Below are 25,944 nucleotides of genomic sequence, written 5' to 3'. Positions count from 1 at the left end.
CTAGAGCTTTCTACTTTGTTTTACCTGTCTTTTTGAGGGGCACGTCCTCTTTTTCTTGTTTCAGTGAGACCTTGGTGTTGCCTTTATCCCAAACCTGAAAAAACAAGTTCTACATTTAAAACTGCAAACACACAGGACAAAGGACAGAGTAGAGCAAAGGCTTGAAAAGCGGTGTTCACATCCCAGATGGGAGACCATGAGGATTATCAGCATCGAACTATGATTAGGTTTTTGAGGCAGTGAATGGTCACTGGAGACAGCCATGGTAGTCAGCCCCTCCAGGACGACCACCTTTGCAACAGTACACTCACTTGCTATAGACTTTTTTAAAGACCTATTTATTTCTCAAATGGATCTTATATATGGTTGTAATAGTAAATGAGTCAAGTATTTGATTCACTGGGAAGAAACATGTGGTTTAGACGAGGTTCATCACACAGCTGAGGCAAAGTAGGAGTTCAGCATCAGTGCAAGAAAATTGATGGAGGTTGCTTGCTGGGGTGGGGCCCACCTTTAATTCTAGTACTCCAGAGGCAGAGGCAGAGGCAGGCAGATCTCTATGAAGGAGATATGTGAGGTGGGGGTGAGGAATAACATTCCTTACATTTGTAAACCTCACCTATCATCACACAGGGAATTCTCAGGATCCCATTTACAGGGCTCAGTGGAAACAAACTTACATTTCCAGAAGACAGTTCAAGTTTTCCCTTGAATGTAATCTTCAAATGGGAAAAAAAACCTCAGTATGATGCCTTTAAATATGTTGTAAATTTTATCAAGGTAGAAAAATAAGTAGTTAAAAAAATTGACGGACTTAAAAGATTGGGAAAACAGAAAGAAGGCAAAGTTCCACCCTGTCTTTTGTTGTGGAGACTCTATCCTGTATCCCATGCACACACTAAGACACAAGCTGTGAGGCATGGGGGAGGCAGCTTGTTCTTCATCCTGAGAGTTTCTTTAGCCTTCCTCATCCATACACACCTGCTAACCAAACACAGCCAGAAGAAGAGGATGTCAAACTGTCTTTTCCCCTCTACCAGGAAACAAAGATAAATTTCTGCACAACACTTTGGAAACCACACTGTCTGGAAGCAGGTTAATAGGCACACCTGTAGCCTAGCAACTGAGTAACTATAGCTGTCCATCATTGCCCCTTGCTATTCCATTCAAACAGAAAGAAGAGCCTCCTGGGCAGGGGAAACTGTCGCTTTTCAGCTACTGTAGAGCATTTAAAATATTTTCACGCTTACACTGTAACTATCTGAATTCTCCAGGAAAAGAAATGAAAATGCACATTTCTGAGGTTCACTTTGTGAAAATCTTGAAAGTGACTTTCAATATTCCTATATTTCTGACATCACATAAAATTAACGTTTTTCTCTACTGTATAAAGAAAAGCTACACGATACTAAGCTTCACTATGCTTAGACTGAACAGCTTGGAGCAGGTTGTAAGTAGCATATTGTCCACAGCAGTTAGGAGTGACTGTAAAACAATCTTAGGACAACTCTGCATGCCTTTGAATATCAGCACTTTATTTTAATGTGTGATGAATCTGGTCATGTGTATCAATTTTCCTTGGTAACTTGGCTTATCATGAAATAAGACAAGACCTTGTCCAGAGGAAGCATCCAATCTGAACAAAACTGGCACTACTCTTAGCAAGAACACTTCTCATTAGTGCTCCTCCCCTCCCCCAGCATAATAATTTTACTGATTATTTGGGAATTTCACATCATGCTACCTGATCTCACTCACTTTCCAGTCCTCCCAGGTCCACCCCAATCCTTATAACTTCTCTACTCCAAAGGAAGGAGGAGGAGGAGGAGGAGGAAGAGGAGGAGGAAGAGGAAGAAGAGGAAGAGGAGGAGGAAGAGGAGGAGAAAAAGAAAGAGAAAGAGAAAGACAAAGACAAAGACAAAGAGGAAGAAGAAACAACTCTACATGTCCAATTTGTGTTGTCCATATACTCATTGGACCATGGGCAAACTCCTAGCCCTTAAAACAAAACAAAACAAAACAAAACAAAACAAAACAAAACAAAACAAAAACCCAAGTCTTTCCTCACATCCTCCCCTGCCTGCCAGAAGCCCTCAATTGTGGAGAGCCATACTTCAACGTCCTTATCACAATTTTTAAGAATTGTCTTTAATGGTTTCCTTTCTAGGCTGTTACTTTTGTGGGGGTTGGGTTGCAGAATGGGGATAGTGGTTGTCACAGAAGCCTTCTACATCCCTCTTTCTCAACTGTGAGTCTGCAGTCATTGATATCACAGCAAAAGTACCTTCCTTGATCTTTTTAGTCAGTAGAAGCATGGATTATAGACTTCCACATGGTCTCTACCATCATCATGTGCCATGGACCTCAGCAGGATCTCTGGTGGCAGTAAAAACCACATTCATCAACATGGCTGTCTGCTACAACATGGGTCATGGACACCAGCATAACCCCCAGTGGCAGAACAGGCCAAAGACATCAATACACCCTCCAGGGCAAACAGAGCCATGGACACCAATTTGCACCCCAGTGGTATCATGGCCCACAAAGGACTTCATATGTTAGTGTTCTTAACACAGACTCATAAAGTTATTTTTTTTAATTCTGTTATTCATTCTATTGTGAGGGCAGTATTGTTGGGGCTGTCTCCCCTAGAAAGCCATACGACTTCAGATACCTATTTTATTTATTCCTTTGTTTGGTTTGGTTTCTTGAGACAATGTTTCACTGTGGCACTTCCTCTGTATAGATCAGGCTATCCTTGAAGTCACACATCCACCTCTTGAGTGGCCTCTGCCTCTTTAGTGACAGAACTAAATATATATGCCACTATGCCTGGTTTATTTTTCTTATTTATATTTAAAGTATAGGAAAAAATTAAAACTCACTGCCTACTCTACTTTTCTCTAAGTAATACTCAAGACATCTGTTTCAGTAAGACATTATCTTCTCTCACAATACAGTTTTGTTTAGAGGGTCCGAAGTTGCTCAGGGTGACACAAGAAATCTGTCTTTTCAATGTTTCCTTATTTTCTTCAGTAGCTGGACTATGGTTTGCACTCTGCAGTTTGGTAATATCTGCTCTGATTTTCACTTAAATAATAAGACAGATAACATCTCCCAAATGTTAAATGAGATTACAGTTAATCTTGGCATGAGTTTAAAGGCGTCTCGGCTTCAATCTTGTTTGCAACAAGGAAGGTAAGACTTAATGGATCAGCATAATCCTGTGGCTAGCCTGTGGTTGGTATAAATACATGTCTCTAAAGAGACATGTATGTCCTCTTCATTGGCTATGCTGCTACAGAAAGGCTGGACCCTAAGAAAGTAGAATCTCCCTGACAAAACTACACACAGAAGAGAAAGTAACAGTAGCCCCTTCTCAAGATCCAAAATAGCATATGAGAGAAAGAAGGGTAGAGGTATTAGGGCTTACCCAAGGCCCTTTAAGAAAAAACTACTTCTCCTTTCCACAGGAATAGAATCTGAATTCTATCGCTCCTATCTGGGATGGCAACTTGATGTTCCAATGTACTCAGTGGTGGTACCATTCATTACCTACTGCTGACCCTTCCCATAAGACAGTTATTTACGGTCTTTACTGGTAAGCTTGACTATTCTCTTGAGCTCCAAGGAAAACAGAACAAAAACAAATAACAATAGCAAGAGCAAAACCCTAACATGTCATCTTTCTTATTCTATTTTTTTTCTATGGCTCTAACTCCCAAGCTCGTCTATGCTGACACTGTGCATTTTTGTCCATACTTTGAAGATTTCTGCTCCTCCACAAATGTTGTACAAACTCTACTTCCAAGTCTAACTGTTTTGTTTACTTTCAAACTAAGTGACCTCGAGTTTCTTTCTATTTCCAAATTCTCACATCAAGACTAAGAACCCCCAAAGAAACCGTGACTCCCCTGAAACATATTTACATATTAAAATACTGAACTGTGAGACATTACATATAACACAATGTATTATGTCTCAGCAATTATTCTGATGCAAAACATTATAACAGCTCAACACTGACACATGTCTGTACATTTGTCATGAAATGTGCTTTCCCTATGAAGCCTCCAATTGGAAACGTGGCCAGTCATGGTTTCAATGATGAAACAGCCTGCCTCCATCTGAGGCTTGAAAGCCATATTATAGCAAAGACAAACTAGATTCATTCCTGTTTATGACTAAACCTCTGTTTCTCAAGGATTAAGCTATACCCCACTTATAACATTGACTACAAATAGTTCTGTACTGTGTGTTCCAGGAAACGGCAACCATGTTTTTGTTTCAAAATCATCTTGCAGCCCTGCCACTGTTTCAGAAGGTTGTTGTAACTACTTTATTATGGTCACTTTGCAATCATGTCTTTGTTTCAGGAGGTTGTTATGACTAACTTATTATGTTTATGTTCTGCTCCTGTAATACTGCCTATTTTGCCCACCAAATCTGCCATTTAAAAAATCCCTTATCCCTGAGCTATAAAAGTCTTGTCTTCCTCACATTAAGGGCTGATCTCTCAAACCCTGCATTAGGGGGAGGCAGCCTTATACATGAATAAAAATCTTGCCTTAATTAACTCTTTGCTTTAAGTTGGCTGTGTTGATTTGGGTCGGTGGTCTTTCTCTTTGAATCTTTGGAATTAACATTGCAAGTACGGGTTCTGAATGCAACTGAGATTTTATGTTTCTCTATTTAACAATAACAGTCCCCATACAACAGAATTCCAAGAGATACAGCCAGTCATCAAATGTCAGCCACTCCAAATGTTTCAAAAGATCCTGAAACTGCTTTAAAGAACCCCAAAGCAAACAGAGAAGCAATGTCAGAGGTATACTGACCAAAGAGAAACTTACCAAGGGCTGGACTTTCTTGAGACTCCAGAAGAAAGTTCTAAAGTTTGTGTTTGGTTCTGCTTCAACAAGTAGAGGTAAAAGAAGCAAAAAAATGGGATGAACAGGAAAATGTCCCTGGAGAATAAAGACTCCAGCAGCTGCTAGGAACTGCCATCTTTTCTGTCCACTTGGGGTCAACTTGCTGAAGGCAGTTTTCTTCCTGGGTTTAACTACCTGTCCTTTTCAGTAAGTCACCTAACAAGGCCAAATTAGGCTAAGGGTCCTGGGGCATGCCTTTAAAACCAGCATCCCACTTGAGGTACAGGGAGAAGAGTCTGGATGAATCCAAGGCCAACCTGGTCTAAGGCTAAATAGTGAAAGCCTGTCTCAAAAAACAAAAATGAACAACAAAAAGAGAGGCAGAGAGAATGGGAGAAAAAAATTAAAAGATCAAAAGACCAAATTACCCTGGCCGTGGTGGCGCATGCCTTTAATCCCAGCACTTGGGAGGCAGAGGCAGGTGGATTTCTGAGTTCGAGGCCAGCCTGGGTCTACAGAGTGAGTTCCAGGACAGCCAGGGCTACACAGAGAAACCCTGTCTCGAAAAAAAAATAAAACAAAACAAAATTAATAGTAAAAAGTAAAAAAGAAAAGAAAAAAATTAGGAAAAGGGGGAGATTTATTTAATGTAGCCATATTATGAAGGAGGAACAAAGAGATCTGGTCTCATCTCAAGCCCATCTCTGGGGTCCTGACATAAGGGTAAGCTTTAAAACAGGAAGCATGAAATAGTATAACTAAACACTCCAGTAAGGCACAGTACCCTGCCTTCTGCTGTCTCGGCCCTGAGTCTTTCTTTCAAGGTTATCTGACAAAGAATTTTAAATCTTTCTCCAAGAGCCAAGCTCTCTCAGGAGATTTACCCTGGACTTTAGCCATTTCCTCTCTTAGCAGGAGATTTCTAGGGAAATTCAAATTTCCGGGAGTCCATTCTTTCTGATGCTCTAGAGGGAAGCAAGAGTCTCTTCAGAATGTATTTATTCCTGCCAGGCAGGCCAGTTACAGGATCACTCGCTCACTTTGTAAAGTCTCTATGTCAGAAGACCAATAAGCCCAGACTATGTTAGAGAGGACAAGGGGAACCAGCTGTGCAGCACCTGATTTAAATGTTGCGACTGGGTGGCATCATTAGTTTTCTTTCCTTCTCTTCCTTTGTGCCTTTGCCCCCACTGGGTGCATATTACTGTCAAAAACTTAAGACAGATATTGGATAAGTAAATGCCCTTCTTCCAATTCAACAGGATGTTTTCCCTCTTCATAGTTAGTGTTTTGTTATATGTCCCGAAAGTTGAGTTTGAACTGCAACCAAGCCCCAAGGTAGGATGAAGAAAAACTGATGAGAAAGAGGAACATAAGACCTTGCATAAGCTGACCACCTGGTTCACGTTTTCTGCCACTTTCCTTCCATCTCCCCTTTGCAGCCACCTCCTCCCATCTCCCTTCCCCCTGCCAATATGTCTTGGTTTTCTTCTGTATCCATAAGCTCTCAGGCTGTTTCAGGTCACAGACTTCTCTCCTCCTAGATTCTCATTCTATCCCCTTCATTATTTTCCTGGTCCTGCACCCCACCCCACAGCTCTAGCAGTTTAGAATTAACATTTCTTTTCCCATCCACAGAGTGGTCAGTTCAACAGTTTCTTTACTGAGCCCTCCATCATAGCACAGAATCTCACCTTCATAAGAAAAAAGAATGAGCACTGCCGTAACAACCTTTTCTCTGCCAGATCCTCAATATCTAGGGCAATAGTTAACAATATACAAAATCTTGAAATGACATGTGTGCTGTTTGATAATGGTGGTAGGGACTGTGCAAAATAAAGACCAGGAATTAGAAATCACAAAGAAAGCTGCAGTTCACACAATTTTTTTTACCTGTTTTGTTTTGCTTTTGCAGAACTTACATTACCAGATATGTTCTATTTTTATATTTTGTTCAATTAATATTTATTATGAAAGTGTTGGAAGGCAAGGAGAGGAATGAGTAGATGTGTTAAGAACTCCACAGATCCGCTCTGGGGCCGAGCACTGAGCAAAACCCTGGGCGGCAGCTCTGCCCTTAAGCTCACAGAACCCAGAGGAAGCAGGCCTCTCAGAAGTTCTAAACCCAGGCAGTATAACAGGTAAGGAGACAGCAACACCCACCTAAAATGGAGTAACTGGGACTCACTAGGACCCAGGAAGTCACGCCTGGCCTGGAGCACTAATTGCTTCCGGTCTGCACCTGAGCACTGAGCAGATCTTGAGCCCCAGCTCTAACCCCAGTAGTAACACCCACCCCACACAGTTCTGATACAACCAAGATAATAGGAAAGACAGGCTCCAGTCAGGGACAGGGCAGGTACCACTAAGGAGATCCAGATGGCAAAGGGCAAGCGTAAGAACACAAGCATCAGCAACCCAGGGTACTTGGCATCATTAGAACCTAGTTCTTCCACACTAGAAAGTCCTGAAGTCCCCATATCACCAGGAAAGCAACATTCAGATTTAAAATCACTTCTAATGATGATGATAGAGGACTTTAAGAAGGACATAAATAACACTCTCAAAGAATTTGAGAACACAGGTAAACAGGTAGCAGCCCTTAAAGAGGAAACACAAAAATCCCTTAAAAATTACAAGAAAACACAGCCAAACTGGTAAAGGAATTGAACAAAACCATTCAGGACATAAAAATGGAAGTAGAAACAATCAAGAAATCACAAAGGGAGACTACCCTGGAGATAGAAAACCTAGGAAAGAAATCAGGAGTCACAGATGCAAGCATCACCAACAGAATACAAGAGAAAGAATAGAGAATCTCAGGTGCAGAAGATACCATAGAAAATATGGACACAACTGTAAAAGAAAATGCAAAATGCAAAAATTTCTTAACACAGAACATCCAAGAAATCCAGGACACAATGAGAAGACCAAACCTAAGGAAATAGTTATAGATGAGAGTGAAGATTCCCAACTTAAAGGGCCAATAAATATCTTCAACAAAATTATAGAAGAAAACTTCCCTAATCTAAAAAAGAGATGCCCATAAACATACAAGAAGCCTACAGAATGCCAAATAGACTAGACCAGAAAAGAAATACCTCCTGTCATATAATAATCAAAACACCAAGTGCACAAAACAAAGAAAGAATATTAAATGCAGTAAGGGAGAAAGGCCAAGTAACATATAAAGGCAGACCTATCAGAATTATACCAGACTTCTCACCAGATACTATAAAAGCTAGAAGATGCTGGTCAGATGTCATACAGACCCTAAGAGAACACAAATGCCAGCCCAGACTACTATACCCAGCAAAACTCTCAATTACCATAGTTGGAGAAACCAAGATATTGCACGAGAAAACCAAATTTATACAGTATTTTTCTACAAACCCAGCATTACAAAAGATAATAGCACGAAAGCTCCAATACAAAGAGGGAAATTATACTCTAGAAAGAGAAAGAAAGTAATCTTCTTCCAACAAATCCAAAAGAAGATAGCCACACAAAGATTATTCCAACTTTAATAACAAAAATAACAGGAAGCAACAATCACTGTTCCTTAATATCTCTTAACATCAATGGACTCAATTTCCCAATTAAAAGACATAGGCTAATTGACTGGATACATAACAGAACCCAGCATTTTGCTGCATACAGGAAACCTGCCTGAGTGACAAAGACAGACTTTACCTTAGAGTGAAAGGCTGGAAAACAATTTTTCAAGGAAATGGTCCTAAGAAACAAGCCTGAGTAGCCATTCTAAAATCTCCAGCCCAAGAACACAAAGGGAGGGACTCATGGCTCCACCTGTATAGGTAGTTGAGGGTGGTCTCATCAGGCATCAGTGGACATGGACAGCCTTGGTGCCTAAAAATTTGGATTCCCTAGTGTTGGGGAATTTCGAGAGCAAGGAGGCAGGAATGGGAGGATGGTGGGAGCACACTGTCATAGTAATTGGAGGAGAGGGGATGGATGGGGTAAGGGGTTAGGCATCAGTGGAACTGGACAGCCTTGGTGCCTCGAAGTTTGGATTCCCTAGTGTTGGGAAATTCAAGAGCAGGGAGGAGGGAATGGAAGGATGGTAGGAGCACACCCTCATGAAAACTCCCACAATTATGTGGAATAGACATGACAGAGGCAGGCTGCCAGAAGACTAGATTCCAGAATTCAGACAAACAATTATCTTGATACTAAAATTTGTTTTGAGAATTATATATTGCAGAATACACAGCCTCAGTGTATCTACTCATCAAGCGAATTGAGCAGACCTGCTCAAACCTCTGATGTCCTGGAATTCCAGCTGGATGCAGTGAAGACACAGACATCAGAGGCTTATCAATTTACTCTTGCCCCTGCCCCTCTTCTAATATCTCAATGCCCATAAGCAGCTTGAAGAAGTTAATGAAGAGTCGGTGTCCCTATTCTCGGGGCTTGGGGACTGAGGTGGTTAATATTGGGCTGTCTTTCTAGAAAAAAGTAGTGCTTTTGTTGGAACAGGGAAGATTAGTTAGGATTTATTGCATAGCCATAACCTATTGGTAGAAATATGTATAATTGTTATTAAGATGAAGTTATAATTTCTTAAGTGGTACAGAATTTACTTTGATTTCAAATTTAAGGTTTTCATTGGCATGAGCTTCTTACTAATATAAAAGTGAAATTAATATTGTTACTCTCATAGGCATTATGCCTATATAACACATTTAGGAATACAAGGCTTAAGCCCAGTCCTTCTTTAACTTTTCTAACTGATTTCAGATGGTTAGACTATGAGTTAAGGGCCTATAGCAAATTCATGGCTCTGAGTTCATTGTTAAGATGTTTTCTATATTTTCTTTAGAAATAGTTGAGAGGAGTTAACACACAACAGTTCAGATTGCCTTACATGGATAGTTGGTTTTCAAAACATCAGAAGTCCACAGAATTGACATTACAAATATTTTTGTATTAATGTTCATTTTGATTAGAGACCTATCTGCTTCTGACAGCTTCCTGTCTTGAATTCTAAGAAGAAATTGAACATCTTTGGAATTACTCCAGTTATGGTGAGACAGCCACTAGGCAAGAATTGCCTCTTTTCACTTACAGACAAATCACTGTCCAGCAAAGGACACACTTGTGTAATAGTTGACTAATTATATCTGCCAAGACAGAGTAATCAGCCCTTAATAATTCTGCACCACTAGGTTTGTCAGATGATCCTGGGCCATAAGGCTGAAGATCAGATGCTCCAACGTTTTGTAGTATAAGGACTGTCCAGGTGTTCAGTGGTCTCTATAATTTGGCTAAGTTTTAGAAGCTATGCTTCGTGCTTCCCATAATTTCAGTTAACTCAGTTATTCTGGATTTCTGACAGTGTTGAAGACTTATAGTCTCATAGCCAATCCCGGCTATTTAGTTTGAGAGAAAAGATTTGAGAGGATAGTTTTCAGCTGACATTCATTTTAAAGCCAAGAAAAAAGCCAGGTTCAGAACTAAGTCTTTTAGTTAGGAGAGATGACAGAGGTTCTGCTTAGTCAACAAAATGATGGACTGGGTATTAGTTCTATCTTGTACCTTACTCACACAAATTGGTATAGTTATGCTCTAATTGTATTTTAAGAGAAAAATTTTATTGTAACAGGAAGGGTGATATGTAGGAGGAGCTAAGGTGGGAGGAATAAGGAGAGGAAGAGGAGGAGTAAGGAGAGGAGGGGGAGAAGGAGAAGAGGAGCTAGGTGACAAGAGGGGGTTGGACAACATGAAGGCAGATGTTCGCATGTCTCTGCCAGTCAAAGGTAGTTGGTATATCTAGGTTGGGTATTGGATTACACTTCTGATTGTATAGGCATCTTGTTATTGAGCGTTACCAAACTTGTAAAGCCTTTGATTAACATTAAAAAAAAATAGTATAAAAGCAAAAAGGAGAAGGTGAGATGGGATAGGGGTTTTCTAGGGAGGGGAAATGGGGAAAGGGGATGGCATCTGAAATGTAAATAAAATATCTAATAAAGATAAAAAAGCAAAAAAAAAAAAAAAAAAAAAAACCAAAAACAAAAACAAAAACCAAACAAACAAAACCCAAAAAAGAACTCCATAGATGCCAGCTCAGCTCAGTTCAACCAGGAATTCCCTAGAAAAATCATAGAAAGTCCTGCTTGGTAACTTTGTCCATGTGTGTGTGCATGTGTCTGCATGTGTGTGTATATGTGTACGTATGTATACATATACACATACATACACATATACGTATATATATGGAGAGAGAGAGAGAGAAGAGAGAGGGGTTCTACTTGCAATGTCTCTTTGCTTTTCACCTATCTTAAATTTTGTATCCATTTTAAAAGACAAATATGTCTTGTTCCTTAAAGAGTCTTTTGCATTTCTCTAGCACACAGTCATTCTTCCTTCTTCTCAACAGTGACTATGAATATATACTAATGCTATTGTCCTTAGTAGCCAAACAACTATGACTTGGAGAACACTAGAACATGCAGCAGCCTTGATTCTTTATCACTGTTATTATTATTTATTATTATTCATATGTTTTCAATTCCTGCTGTGACACAGCACAGCAGAATTCATAATTTGGTTGAGTTCCCACAAAACAAAGCTGTCTACCAAAAAACAAACAAACACACACCCTGAGAATTGTATTAACAAAGGAAACATTTCCATTTAGCAAAACTATAGATCAACTAAAAATTGCCATCAAACATCTACTTCATAGGTACAGAGGGCTGCAGCAGAAGTTTGCTGGGCCACGAACACCTGATTCATCCATGACTGACATTTCCCATTTAGCCTTTCTGGTTTTCAGGTTCAGGACTCACAGCTTCTGGGGTCACACCCTGCCCCTGCTCCATCCCATAGTCTCCCTGATGAACTTTGCTTTTTCTGCTCCCTTCTTCTAGAGTACACAATACAGAGCGAATCTGCCTCCTTCCAAATTACCAAAGGTGGCTTTAAGAGACATGTTTCATTTTACACAGAATTATTTTCATTTCATCACAACCAATTATCCCATGCATCCATGTAGCAACCATGGCAGTAGGTGTAATACTACTTTATTTACAAAATAAAAACCACAGCAGGTCAAAATGTGATAAAGCTCTCAAGCAGTGTGTAGGTTTTCATTTGAAACTTTTCTAGTTTCTCCTTAGTTTCTCTAGTAGCAGTGTCTCTTAAGCTACAGCCTGGCTTCTTCCCATAATACAATGCTCCTCATGGGATATGAGTATGGGTGCCTGTTACTTTTCCCTTTCCTTTAGGGATAATGTTATGTACTATATCTTTTTATTGACCCTCACAATCTCTGCCAAAATAAAGCTTAGTAAATTTGCCTCCATGATTTGACTCTTGGTGGTTGGTAGTTCACTCACAGATCCCTAATACTTAAATTCAGTCTAAGTCACCCATGAGATGCTCCTTTGCAAGGCTCACAAATTCATCTTGTGGCTGTCTATGCAGTCTGCCAGTCTGCTGATGGATGACCCAGGACAGGCTGAGTATAATTTTTCTCAAAGCCCTTGGGCATCTCTGGACTATATCTTATGACAGAATTCCTCAGAAATATTTTGGTAGTGTTAGAAACAATCCTCATACTTTTCTGGTTCACAATAAGGCATCTAGGAAGGCTGATTAAGAAATGGTCCTCTTTCGAAATGAAGGTAACTTCAATGTTCTGAAACCTTGTCACTGTAGAATTCTGTGTATGTTACAGCGACACCAGTGAAGTTTCTTATGAAAACTTCGTAGGAACAGGGCGAACACATCAGAGGTGGGCTCTTTGCTATTCTTTTTCTTTATATGATTTTGGGTTAGTCACCCTTCTATGATCCTTGCCATATAACACAGATGTCCAAAATTTAGCTGCAGTTGTTTCCGGTTGTCCTTTGGGTTAGATTTTAACTACCATAAACAAAGTCTAGTTGAACGCGGCAGCTCACCAAGTGTCTGTTGGTTTTTATATGGAAACTCTGTCACTGGTCCTAGGCATTCAAATGTTCCTGGTGCTTTCTCAAGCAGCCGCAAGTGGCCCCTCTGAAAGGAGGACTGAAAGGAAGAGCAAACCAGGTGTCTTTGAGGCTTAGTTTGGCTCTGACCCAGACAGATGACTCCATCCACTCATTCCTTTATTCACCGATCTTTCCTGGGTCCCAAACTGTGTTGAACTCTGCTCTGAACACTGGTGCTTACATCTTTCCCAAACATCTAAGACTTCATTGACTCTTAAAAATATTTCTGCCAGAATGACCTAGCCATCAAGCTTTTGAAGACAGAATTGTGTTGACAGAACTCTTAAGTTTGGAAATGCCTGAGACAGAAGACAGGTCAGAATATCAAGTATTCATCAAAAAGGAGGGCAGAGCATGTTGCTTTGAACACAGATGATAAATTCATATGCCAGTCAGTTCTCAAGACCTGATCCACAGAGAGGTATCTGTAGAGGACAGCAAGTTAAAGTCAGTCTGATCAAAAAGGCTATGTAAGAGGCTGGAAGAAAAAGCTCAACATCAAGGGTATTTGTTGCCCTTTCAGAAGCCTGGAATTCAGTTTACAGCAGTCAGATGCCAGCTTACAACCACCTATGACTGTAGTGCCAGGGCATCTGATGCTCCTTCTGACTTCCTCTTACTCCTGCATATACACAAGGCACACATATATAACATGAAGGCATGTGCACATATAATAAATAAGTACACAGATAATAAACAAATATAAAAAGTAATCTCAGCCCAATTCATGCCGGCCATGAAGACTGCTGATATAGGACAATACTTTTTTTAAGGTTATATAATATCTCATTATTTTAAATCTAAACCATCCATATGTAACCATGGTAGAAAGATATCGGCACATGTTTTTAGCAAACTATGTCTGCTTCACACATTCACAGTAGCAACTGAAGACAGCTGCTAGGTGAAGACAGAAATGAGAAAAGAATAACCATTCATCCATATTAGAATCATAAAATTTCTTCATTAATCTGGAATGTTTAGCTCAGAAAGGTAAATGAAGGCATGCACATGCATATTTCGAAGTTTGTTCTTCTGTCCCTCTCATTTGAGGATCAGAAAATCATTCTTACACAATTTCTCAAACTTGAAGTTATTTTCAAACTGAGCTTTCTTCGCACTTATCATTTATCTTCGCAACCATCTGTTGGGATGACAACCTGAATACACCGTTGGCTTTAAGCAAAGAGCCGCTAGGGAAGTTAGTTTGTGGTGTGACTTAAAAGAACTTGTAACTCTTTGATAGGCTGCTTGCTATTCTCTTCCCATCACTCCTTTTTCTTATGTTGCTTCTGTTATGCATGATGAAGTAAGAGCTACTCAGACTCAAAATACCTCACTTTTGAGTGCAGTGGCAGGGCATGGGAGACTGACACAACCAGGTTCAGTCCCAGTTCTTGGGGACGGAACCCAAGTCCCAAATTTTTGGCTGAAGTCTGGAGTCAAATTGCCAGTTTATCACACAGCAATGTGCAGGAGTTTTTACTTGAATATAGATAAGTCCTTGGCAGGGATGTAACACTATGAGCAGTAACAGGAAATACAATGTTTACCCAGACTTTGGTAGTATTGACAGATGTTGGCATAGTTGGATACAATAAAATAGCTTTTACTTCTTTCCCAACTGCGATTAAGTAAGGCAAATCAGAACTTTACACATAAGTTTGGAAATGCTTGAGACAGAAAACAGGTCAGAATATCAAGTATTCATCGATGGATGTGAGGAAATAAGGAAGTAATGAATTTTCAAAAGGTAAGAGAACGCAAAGCCTATGTGTATACATAGGAAGCATATGTGTGTGTGTGTGTGGCCCATGCCCATGGAGGTCAGATCCCCTGGGGCTAGAGATGTGGGGAGCTCACAACTGACATCGGTGCTGGGATTGAATTTGCATATCCTGCAGGAACAAGTCCTCTTGACCATTGAGTCATCTCTCTAGCCCGCTGTGGATTGGTCATTAAAAGTTTTTAATTGGGATATAAGTACTATTCTTACCTATGGGAACAATACCAAAGTTCAATGCAGGTATGGAATGTGGAATGACACCTCATGGTAATTAGCATTTCCATATTCTAAAATATTCTGGGTTGGTAACCTCTGAAGTTTTCCGCAGTTATTTTCAAGTATAGTATGAATAAGTCTTGTAGACTGTAGTTCTCGTCTGCATTATACAACCTAAGACCATGTCTCCTTTTAGAAATGTGTTTTAGTAGTCATTATCTGCCCCTTTTCTCTCCTTCTACCCTTTCTACTGACATCTATGTGGTCACCTGTTTCAGCCTCCAGAAACAAGTAGGGAGATACACATACGGTTTGTCTTTGAAGTCTGGCATGTTCCATATAATTTAGTATCCTCCAGCTGAATGCATGTTGCTACCAATGGCAGGATTTCATGTGTGTGCGTGTGTATGTGTGTATACACATACCAGTTTTTAGATGGTTTGGCTCTTAAAAATCAATTCAAGATTCTGGCCTGTAGATGCTCATCTATACAATTTTGGAAGTCATTTAGCCCCAAATTCTTAATATGAATCAATATACTACTTGGGTATTTCTTGGATTCCTCATGTTTGAATATAGAAGATTGGTTTGTCTCAGCTGATCCAAGAGGAAGAGGCTGCTTTGATAACTGATCAGTTACTACAGAGAAAGCAAGAAGTCACAATGAGCCCTTAAAGAAGGAGCAGGAGTCACCATTGGACAGCTGAGGTTCAGAGTGAGGCCCTCCAGCAGTGTGGCCTTGGGAGATCTTTTATTCTCCTCCTCTGTGAAGTGGGAATGAAAATACTACTCCTCGGACCATCAAGAAGACTAGATGAAGTGACTTAGGGGTAGAACCTCCCCCCAGATTTCATCCTGGCCACACAGAAAAGAGAAGTGATTTCAGTAAAACACACAGACACACCCACATTCCTTGCCCCCCCCCCCCCCGCCACAACACACACCAAAATGTGAGAACAATTCAGGTTTACAGGAACAGAAATGATAAATCTGGATCATCCTAGTTTCCCCAAATTGCCAAGATGATGCCTGGGCTAATAGAATTGTGGAGAATAACAAAGAAGTTTGCTGAAGTTTACATGAAGAGTCCCACATCAACTGCACTGGAAGGCTAACTAGCACATTTGAAAGTGGATTATGATGTCTTCTGGAAAACTCTTCATTATTTTCAGGGGAGTTTTTTCAATGTCTAGAAAGTGTTTCAAGCTCAATAATTTTCCAGTTGGAAACTTCTGTACCTCTGAAAGATATGCAAGGTCCAACCATGAACATTGTGTGAACTAACATTCATTGCATGGACTCAGAAAAATGAACGGCCTACACTGGCTGAAAGGCCAAGCATAAATTAAAAACGTTGTGGCAGTGACAACGGCCCAAAGCAACTGCACACAAAGGAAATGAGCCCAAGACCTAGAGAGTAAAGTGAGGGACTGTTACAAGTGACACAGAAAGAGGAAAGGAGGACACTGAAAATACTCGCCAGGGCAGGGCCCGTGCCCAACAGCAGACAACACAAAGAAACTCAACCACATCTCTGGAAGTTGTTTGTCTCATAATGTTGTGCCTACACTTGTTTTTTTAACCTTACAGATCTTTTGTGTATATATCATGGATTTTATGTTTTTAAGGAATTCCTGAGTATGCAAATGTGTGTGTCTCTGCTCTGTATGTGTTCTCATGGTCCCATCCATCCCTCCTCCCTTGGCTATTGCCTCTGTTAGTTCGTTTAGTTCTATTCCAACTTGGTTTTGTTTTATCTTATTTTTATTTTATTTCTATTCTTAGATGCCCCTTTTTTTCTAACTAGAGAAAGAAAGGGTGTGGCTCTAGATGAAAGAGGTGGTAGGAAGAAACTGAGAGGAGCTGGGGAAGGGAAAACTATAATCAAACATATCGTGTAGGAAAAGATCTATGTTCAAGAAAAAAAAGAAAAAAAAGAAACGGAAACAGACTTCAGGGAGAGAAAAAGGAAGACGTTAGGCTAATAGATGAAACTGTTAGAACACTGAGCCCCAACAGTGAGGTCACATGGGAGGACACATGATCACGTGACTGAATCCTAAGCAACAGTGAAGATGAATTACAATGTGCAGGGCAATTAGTGCTATCATCATTTCACTTGAGCTTGGAAAACTGTCAATTCAAGAGCCAGTGAGGTACTCAGAGTTAGAAGGGAGGAAAATTAAGTGCCCTACTGTGAAAATGAATCTTGTCTAAAGGCAAGTAGGTAGACATTATTAACACAGTCGAGGAAAAATATGCTAATGAGAATGAAATTGTTCCCTAGACAACATGATACCAGTACAGTAGAGCACAGCCAGGCATGAGGTAAAGGCTTTCTATGGTGGGCTGAACACACCATACATCTCATCTATTATACTTGGGAATAAGGCCCTAGGTTCCACAATCAATTAAGCTCACTAAAATAATAAATAGTAGCATGGTAGGTGAAGGGAGAGTGTCTTGTGTTGTAGCTAATTTTTCTCCCTTAAGTAACAACCTCTTGTACAACTGTTAGCACTGGCTGCTATCCTGCCTCATGTCCAACAAGTGGAACATCCAAATAAAACACACATAAACACACGAGTGCACAAATACACCTATCCACCGCACCACATGTGCATGCACTCGAGCACACACAGTAATTAAAAGATAACTGTGAAGGATCATAGGGCTTAAGAATCTTCAATTTTTTAAAAAGAAAGTACAGATAAGTGTTCATAGGTAATTACGTCCTAGTTGAACTATTCCTACTTCAGCCAAACAGAAATTAATGTACATCTCAGTAATGTGCATTTATGCAAATTAAGTAGTTGTAGGAGTTTGAAGATAAATACCCCGATAAGATCACAGGGTCACAAATAAATCACCCACCACACCCACAAAACTTCATCAGAACTTATGAAATACACCATACAAAGGCACATAGGTAGTTTCCGAATAAGCACTTACTTAAAGCTTGTGCAACATTTAGAAAAGATGACAATGTAAGAGCTCCATGAGAAGCAGATGAAGAAGCTGATGTCTCTGCAAAATAAGTGGTGGCCCTAACAGTCCCAGGTGCAGCTGTGTCAAACTGCACATTACAGAGGTCTTGTGGTTAAATGCTCCTTCCTTCTCAGCTTCTGGTTACATTCTGACCTCTTTTCTAACTTTGAAAATGCTTTCATGTTTACTTGCTAGATTTTGGTTCCTTTTCATTGATATTAAGGGTATTTTTTCTGCTCCCATACATAAATTATTTCTTTTCAACTTTCTTTCTTTCTTTCTTTCTTTCTTTCTTTCTTTCTTTCTTTCTTTCTTTTTCCCCTCCTTCCTTCCTTCCTTTCTTCCATTTCTTCTTTCTTTTCTGATGGCTTCTCAAAATGATAGCAATGTGTTTTTTGTGATATCTCAAAGTAGCAGGACTAGGCACAAATATGGAAGAGAGCAGACTAGCCACGAAGTCTTAACTAGGAGGTGGGAAGTGAGCACATGGGACTTGTTGGAGCTCTGTTTGGAAAGTTCCACATTTATTTTTTCTAAATAAAATCTTTTTATAGTCCTATAATAGGTTGTTCTAATGTTGCTTGTATTCTAATGCTAAATACTGGTTCTTAAGACGTGGTTGCCCCCATGGGCAGATCCTCACGTACACCAAGTGATGCTAGGTAAACCTTGCTCCCCAATTTAACTGGTCAATAAAAAGCTAGATCCTGTGATCGGGCAGTGGAGGAAGAAAGGTAGGAGTTGAGGATCAAGTGAGGGGGTTGCAAGTACAGGAAGGGGAGAGAAGAAAGAAGATGAAGGTGGAGGAGGCTGCCATGAGAGGAGATGGACCGTGAGCTCATGACCAGGAGAAACAGCAAGTAACAAGGGACTTTATTTATAGCTGGAGAATATATTAAAACTGTGTGCAACCTGTACAATCTAGGCTTACAGTTTATAAATACAGTACCTGGCTTTTGTATGTTTTATACGGGCTAGCTAGGTTTATAAATTCATTTTAAATAGTCCTATTGTGTGCCTTGCATCAATTATGTTCCACTGAAGGGAAGTAAAGTCAGAAGAAATATGTCCCCCATTGGGCCAAGTACATTTTAAACAATTTAAAATTGTTTAACAGGACTGTTTTAACAGGACTTCACAAGAGAAGACATAGCCAGTCTTTGAATTAGTCAATGACTGGCCAGTCAATGACACAGCTAGTCCTTGAATCTCAGTCCTGAACACCAAAGCACTGTCACACTTAGCTTTGTAAACTCAAAGTGATTCCATAGTTGCCAAGATACATAGCTGTTTGATACCAACCACCAGTTAGAATGAAGATACATTATCTAGTGGAGTGAGTGGAAAATGTTCCCATGTTTCCTGAATTGATTTCTCCAAAGGGCTTTTGGAGAGTTTAAGTCAATTCAAAATTATACTTCAGGGACTAATGTTATAATGTAGTGGTCCCTAGAACCACAAAAGGGTTAGACAGACAGGCAATAAAATAACAAAGACCAGAACATCAAAAGAAGAATTACATTTCTGACAACAGTCCATATTTTAAATTGCATAAGATTTGGATTGGGAAATGGGGCTCTGATATGTTCTTCAAATTATATACACATTTTCATACATTTAAATATATCTCAACCTGAAAAAAGGAGCCATAGGTCAGAGTTATCGTCTCTCAAAAAAAAAAAAAAAAAAAAAAAAAAAAAAAAAGACAAATTAACAAGAGGTTAGGGATTTAGCCCAGTGTAGAGCGCTTGCCTAGCAAGTGTGAGGCCCTGGGTTCGGTCCTCAGCTCTGGGGGAAAAAAAAAGATGATATACTTATCATCTCTCTGGTTCATGCAGATAACAGTGTCTCTGGGGTATGCTCCTTCATCTTCAAGCTATGGAACTATATATTTCACCTACTCAAACTTAATAGACCCTTTAATTTTTATGGATGTAAAACAGTCTTAAGGTGCCATTCATCAATGGAGTTTGTCTTACCACAGTTACAGTTGGATCTCTGCTGCTAGCTTCAATTTCAGTGGATGCCTTGCATTCCTGCACAAGGTTTTCACTCTGCCTCCTTTTTATTTCCCATGAAGAAACCTAAAATAGTAACAAAAATAATTAAGGAAGCGTTAGTACCAATCAATGGTAAACGCTAAGGCACTTTCACTATGTCATGGAGACTCTATTAACTGCATGATTTGCTGGGTTTGGTAACACACACCTATAATCTCAGTACTCAGCAGTCTGAGACAGGGGGATCAAGAGCCAATAAATACTTGCAAAGAACAACTAAGAACACATAACAATTATATATATATGTATACATATATATATGTATACATATATATATATGTGTGTATATATATATATATGTATACATATATACATATATATATATATACATATATATATATATAACAATTACCTTAGTTTTAAATACTTATAAAAAATTAAGTGATCTCCTGATTTATCTACTTTACTTTTTGGTTTCCATGAGTATAGTATCTTCCAAAACCAATAACTTAGTTTTCAAGAACTGACGTACATCCTGCATTCATTTCCTGTCAACATCTGTCAATCGGTACCAATCTGGCTTCTGGCCTCTTCCCTCTATCATAACAGCAGCAGCAATAAAAGTCTTCTCTACATCAATTCTACTGCTGTTAAGCTTGGACAACTGAAAGAACATTTTTTCAGACCTATGGAATTTAGTCCCCTTGCCCAGCTCCTTTTGAATCCCCTTATTCCCCGCTGAGCTTTAATGATAAAACACAACCCTAGTTTGTCTCTTCATAGGACTAGCCAGTCCTTCTCAGACTGTGCAGCTGCCTTCCCAGCCTCAGCTGTCTGCCTTCTTTTCACATGACCCTTTATCCTCACACTCAGACATGTCAGCACTTCATAAGCTCATGTGTCCTGTGTAGACCCAGACTCTTCTCCTTGGAAGTCTGACATTTTAAGCCAAACTCATGTTCCTCTCCACAGGCCAATTGCTCTCTCAAATACCCAATTTCAGTGAATGTCATCACTGTAGAGCTATGTTCAGAAGTTCAAAACTAAGTTGCCATTCTTGTCCTTAATATGTCTCTAAAATGGGACCACCTCCACCACCATTATTCCAGACCACGCTGCAGTGATGTCTCCTCTCAAGCAGCCTCTGAACTGCCTGCCTCACACTGACTCCTGTTAAGCATAATCACTGAGCCGAATCCAAGTATCAGTTATCAGTCCCAGAGAGGTACCCTTTGCATCTTGGTATTAATATTGGTACACAGTGTAGGAAATAACTGGATAGAATACTGCTTTAATTGTATAAAGAAGAGATAGAGTGAAACGACCTTCAGTGTTGTGCATCCCTCCCTCATGGCAGTGTGTGCCTCCAGTAGCCAATGCAGGAGAACTGTCTAACTGTGCATTCTTTTGTTTGGCAGAGGATCCCATATCTTCCCAGAAGAGGTCAGACTGAGTAGTGGAGTTAATCAGATGCTTAGTGACATGTGACTGTGACATGTGTACAAAAAACAAAACAGAGCATCTCCCACGAGGGAAATAAACCCTGCATCTGTCTATGAGCCTAACGGGTTTTATATCTTGATTAAGAAATTGTCCCTGACCCATGGACCATTTTTATGTGGCTAAAGAGACTACACAGTCCAAGACTTCTCTAACCAACTCTCTACTAAATATTTCTCTACACTATGCCAGACTAACCCTTTAGAAGAAAGATCTGGTCACACAACTCTTCCATGTAAATCCTTTAGTGGTATCTCACCACCTTTAGGATAAGGCAACCCCTCCTCAAGGCCTCCAGGACGTACCGTGGTTATGATTCCTGTACGAGTCATACTCCTGCACTTTGCCATCCCTCCATGTTATCATTGTTTGTCCCCTTAAAATAATCTGTATTCATCAGGTCAAATGTTTTACCTCCTCTCTTGTTATCGATTTAACGGAATGTAACCTTTAAAAATGCAGGGACACACATCCCCGAAAGACATGTCTGTTCTATTTTTAGTTTAATCCCTCATTTGAAGTACTTTTACTCTTGTGTTACAAACTGCTGCTATAACAGAGGCTGCAGAGAAAGCTGAGCAGTTAGGAGCTCTCACTGCTAATGTCCAGGACCAGAGTGTGGTTCTCAGCACCCATAGGGAGTGGCTCACAATTGCCCATTACACAGGATATTTGACAGCCTCTTCTAGTCTCTGTGGGTACCCACATACATCTACACAGACAAGTACACATATGCATGAATGGAAATAAAGATAAACTAAAAAATGCACAACAACATGCTAGGTAGTGCAGCATCTAAATCTATGTCCGCCTACTCTGGAGGCTGAAGAGGGAGAGAAGCCTGGGGAACAGTAAAATTCTCTCAAAACAATAAAGTCAGCATCTCAACTAACCCAGGCCTCTGAGACCTCTCTGAGCTACCAACAAGGCAGCTGATATGAGGCCCCTGACACATACACAGCAGAGCACTTCCTGGTCTGGCTTCAGTGAGAGAAGATGCACCTAACCTTCAAGAGACTTGGGGTCCCAGTGAGTGGGGAGTTCTGGTAGAAACATCCTCGTGAAGATGAGCTGGGGGGGCCTGGGGGGGTCATGGGATGGGGAGCAGTTTCAGGGGGGACCAGAAGAAGAATGAAGACTGGACTGTAAAAAGGGATTAAAGAATTATTTTTAAAAAAGAAAAAAATGAAGAAAAATAGGTGACAAATTTGAAAGAGAGCAAGAAGGTGCATGGAAGGGTTAGAGGGAGAAACTGAAGGAGGAAAAGGTAACTGTAATTTCAAAAACTAAAAAAAAATATTAAATAAAAGAAGTTTGTAGATGTTTAAAAAAAAAAAACCAAAAACCTAAGCAGCTGCCACAGTCACAGTTTGCATCTGCTGTGAAAATATTAAGCTGTTCTTTAGTAAGCTTGATGAGGGAGGAGCCACATGTATACATATGCTGAAAAGATTATACAGAATAGATGACAATTATACACAATAAGATTATACAGAATAGATCACACACAGACACACACGCATGCTTTGAAAAGCTTCAGAACTGTTTGTGTTTATAAAGCAGTAGGTAATAAGTTCACATCATGTTAGCGTTACATACACGTATATGTTTATATGTGTATGTATGAATATATAGTTTATGTATGTATATGTATACACACACACACACACACACACATATATATATATATGTATGTATACATAGTATACTAAGTTCATCCCTATATTTTAGATCTAAAATATGTGGTTTTAACACCTAGACACATGCTAAATTTTTGGTTTATTCTACTGTTTTTAAAGCATATATCTTCTATACATATATAAATAAACCAACAAATCCATAATCTTGAAACTTCACAGCTAATGAGTTTCTCTCAAATTCCAGAATAAAGGAGATATAACTATAACATTTTTATTTTATAAACACACAGTGCTTCAAAACAGCAGGTGTTTATTTTATAAACACCTGCAAAGCATATGGACTTATACATTCAAACATGGCAGGTAACTCAAAGAACCTTAAGATTCTCTGGATGATGAACAGACAGACATTATGGGGCTCACACAGTCTGAAGAGGCTCAGGGTGAAAATTCTCAAAATGAAGGGAAATAGGTTTCAAGTATTTTGAGAACACAAAAGGCCCCAAAATACAATGAGAAAATGCTTTTCAGAATTAAGGATTTTTCCCAAAGATACTAAAGACAAGCAAGATGAGCCCATATATTTTTCAATGATACCCCAGAATAATGTGTGGGGGGAGGAGAGAAGGTTTCTATGAAGTAGCTGTTCAAAATAATTCCTGACGGAAGAACCACACTGGAAGTACCTTTTCTCCCATCACACCATGTGAGATAAGAGCTCAGTAGATACTTGATGTTCAAAGTTTCTTCATACGGCTTTAGAGCTTAGGATAAATCCTTTGACTGTTTTCCTTGGTGGCCCATATCTACCTTTCACTGGTGAATGTTTGTCTTAGTTAGGGTTTCCATGGCTGTGAAGAGATACCATGACTAAGGCAACTCTTATAAAGAAAAACATTTAACTGGGGCTCACAGGCTCAGAAGTTCAGTCTATTATCATCAAGATGGGAAGCATGGCAGCCTCCCGGTAGGCACAGTACTGGAGGAGCTGAGAGTTCTACACCTTCATCGAAAGGTAGCCAGGAGTAGACTGGTTTCCACTTGGCTAGAAGGAGGGTCTCAAAGCCCACCCCAACAGTGACACACTTCTTCTAATAAGGACACACCTCCCAACAGTGCCACTCCCTGGGAAGCATATTCAAACCATCACAATGTTATTAGGAGAAACAATCAAGAGGCATCAGAAGTCAGATCTGATGAGCTAGGAAGATAATGTAAACAATAATGAGGCTTATAGAAAGCCATCCTTAAGAAAGGATGCCAACAAAAGAGGATCTGAGCACTGAGCAGTAAACATGGTGCAGGATGAATGTCACTGGACTACAGGTACCGTATCCTCATCCTCAGCCCTGTTAGTAACTGAATCAGTACACAAATTCCTGACAACAAGAAGGAATGATGTAGGAATCACAGGTATGCAAATATGTATTTCTTTTAAAGAATCACAGCACACACTGTAGGAATGTGTGTGTGCTGTGATTCTTTAAAAGAAACACATATTTGCATACATGGAAATTTTAGGGTGACATATTTATTAGTCTTAAGACTTGGGGAAGAAGAAGGCATTCCACAGGCATTGAAAGCAGATGAAGGGGGATAGAAGTATGGAAAATATCTCAAATATATTAAATAAGTGCACAAATTATCAAATAAAAATAAAAATGTAAAAAAAAAAATACAAAATAGTCAGTCTCAACTCTTTAGTAGTGTATTTATATTTGATGCCAATTCCTCCCTTTGACTATAGAGTAACAAACCATGTGTCTTAGTTAGGGCTTTATTGTTGTAAAGATACACCATGACCAAGGCAACTCTGATAATGGACATTTAATTGGGACTGGCTTACAGTGCTGGAGGAGCTGAGAATTCTACATCTTAATACAAAGGCAGCCATAAGGGAACTGTCTTCTGCAGGCAGCCAGGTGGAGACTTTCTTCCTCACTGGGCAGAGCTTGATCCTGGTAGCCCTCAAAGCCTGCCTTACACAGTGACACACTCCCTCTAACAAGGCCACACCTATTCCAACAAGGCCACACCTTAATAGTGCCATTTTCCTCAAGCCACGCATATTCAAACCACCACACACCATGGCTGCTATAAATTAGAAGTTTCTCCTGTCTATTCTCTTCTCTTGAATACAAATGTGGGCTCTTTTCTTCTCCAGGCATTCTTTGGGGCACCATCACTTGGCTGAGCTCTCTGAATAGTGCTGATATTAGCAATCTAACTTTTCTTCCAAAATAGAGAACTGAAGGGAAAAAATAGATGTTGGGACCTTATCCAGCAAACACAGGTTGCAATGTACATCCCATAATTAGAGTGAGCTAAAAATGTGAAAATGAAGCAAAACCTTTACCACATGCTATTTCCAGAACAAGGAAATTATTATATTATTTTTGTGAATAAGAGAAAAGAATGGGAAAAAAAAAAAAAAAGACATGCCTGGGCTGTGTCCTCGAGTTTGAGATTTTCCAACAGAGTTGGCGCGTGACTAGGCTGCAGGTACTTCACGTTCTTCTTCTTCGGAATCTTAGTCATGCAGATGAACTCCACATCAGAGTCAGCATCCCCTGGGCTTCTCTTTTGGCCTCTTTGGCTGATCAAAAACTCAACAGATGAAGGACTGCCCTGAGAAGGCTCACCCCCTGAAGACTTGATTCTCCCAAGTTTGGATTTTTCCTTAATTAAAAACAGTAAGTCATAATTTTATGAGTTGTAGTTGCATCATTTATGATGAATTACTATTTTCTCTCATAACACTGCATTATATTTTTATAGTATATAATGTAGTTTGATTATATTCACCTCCTAATCTTGCCCACCAGTTTCTCCCAGATCTCTCCAATGTATGTTCAAGTGTGAGTGGTACCATGAATTTATATATTTCAGGTTTCAAAAGCTCACACCATTCCCAGTTAGCATGCTTTCTTATACTTCCATGCG

The 25,944-nt window shown here is 39.7% G+C and overlaps 1 protein-coding gene across 1 annotated transcript in view; it reads right to left on the bottom strand.

Moving 5' to 3' along the window:
• The window catches only part of Morc1 (MORC family CW-type zinc finger 1), a 172,805-nt gene that overhangs the window by 17,678 nt on the left and 129,183 nt on the right, over positions 1-25,944 (bottom strand). The window contains exons 19-21 of the mRNA XM_034515577.2: positions 25,444-25,680; positions 19,841-19,945; positions 25-94 (exon numbers count right to left, since the gene is read on the bottom strand). Of these exons, the coding sequence (XP_034371468.1) occupies positions 25-94; positions 19,841-19,945; positions 25,444-25,680 (412 nt within the window). The remainder of the gene's footprint in view (positions 1-24; positions 95-19,840; positions 19,946-25,443; positions 25,681-25,944) is intronic.

The sequence above is a fragment of the Arvicanthis niloticus genome, chromosome 12 (genome assembly GCF_011762505.2).
Source record: "Arvicanthis niloticus isolate mArvNil1 chromosome 12, mArvNil1.pat.X, whole genome shotgun sequence".
In the NCBI taxonomy this organism is placed as follows: domain Eukaryota; kingdom Metazoa; phylum Chordata; class Mammalia; order Rodentia; family Muridae; genus Arvicanthis; species Arvicanthis niloticus.
Note: the sequence above shows the minus strand (reverse complement) of the source record. Positions and strands in the feature narration are given on the sequence as shown.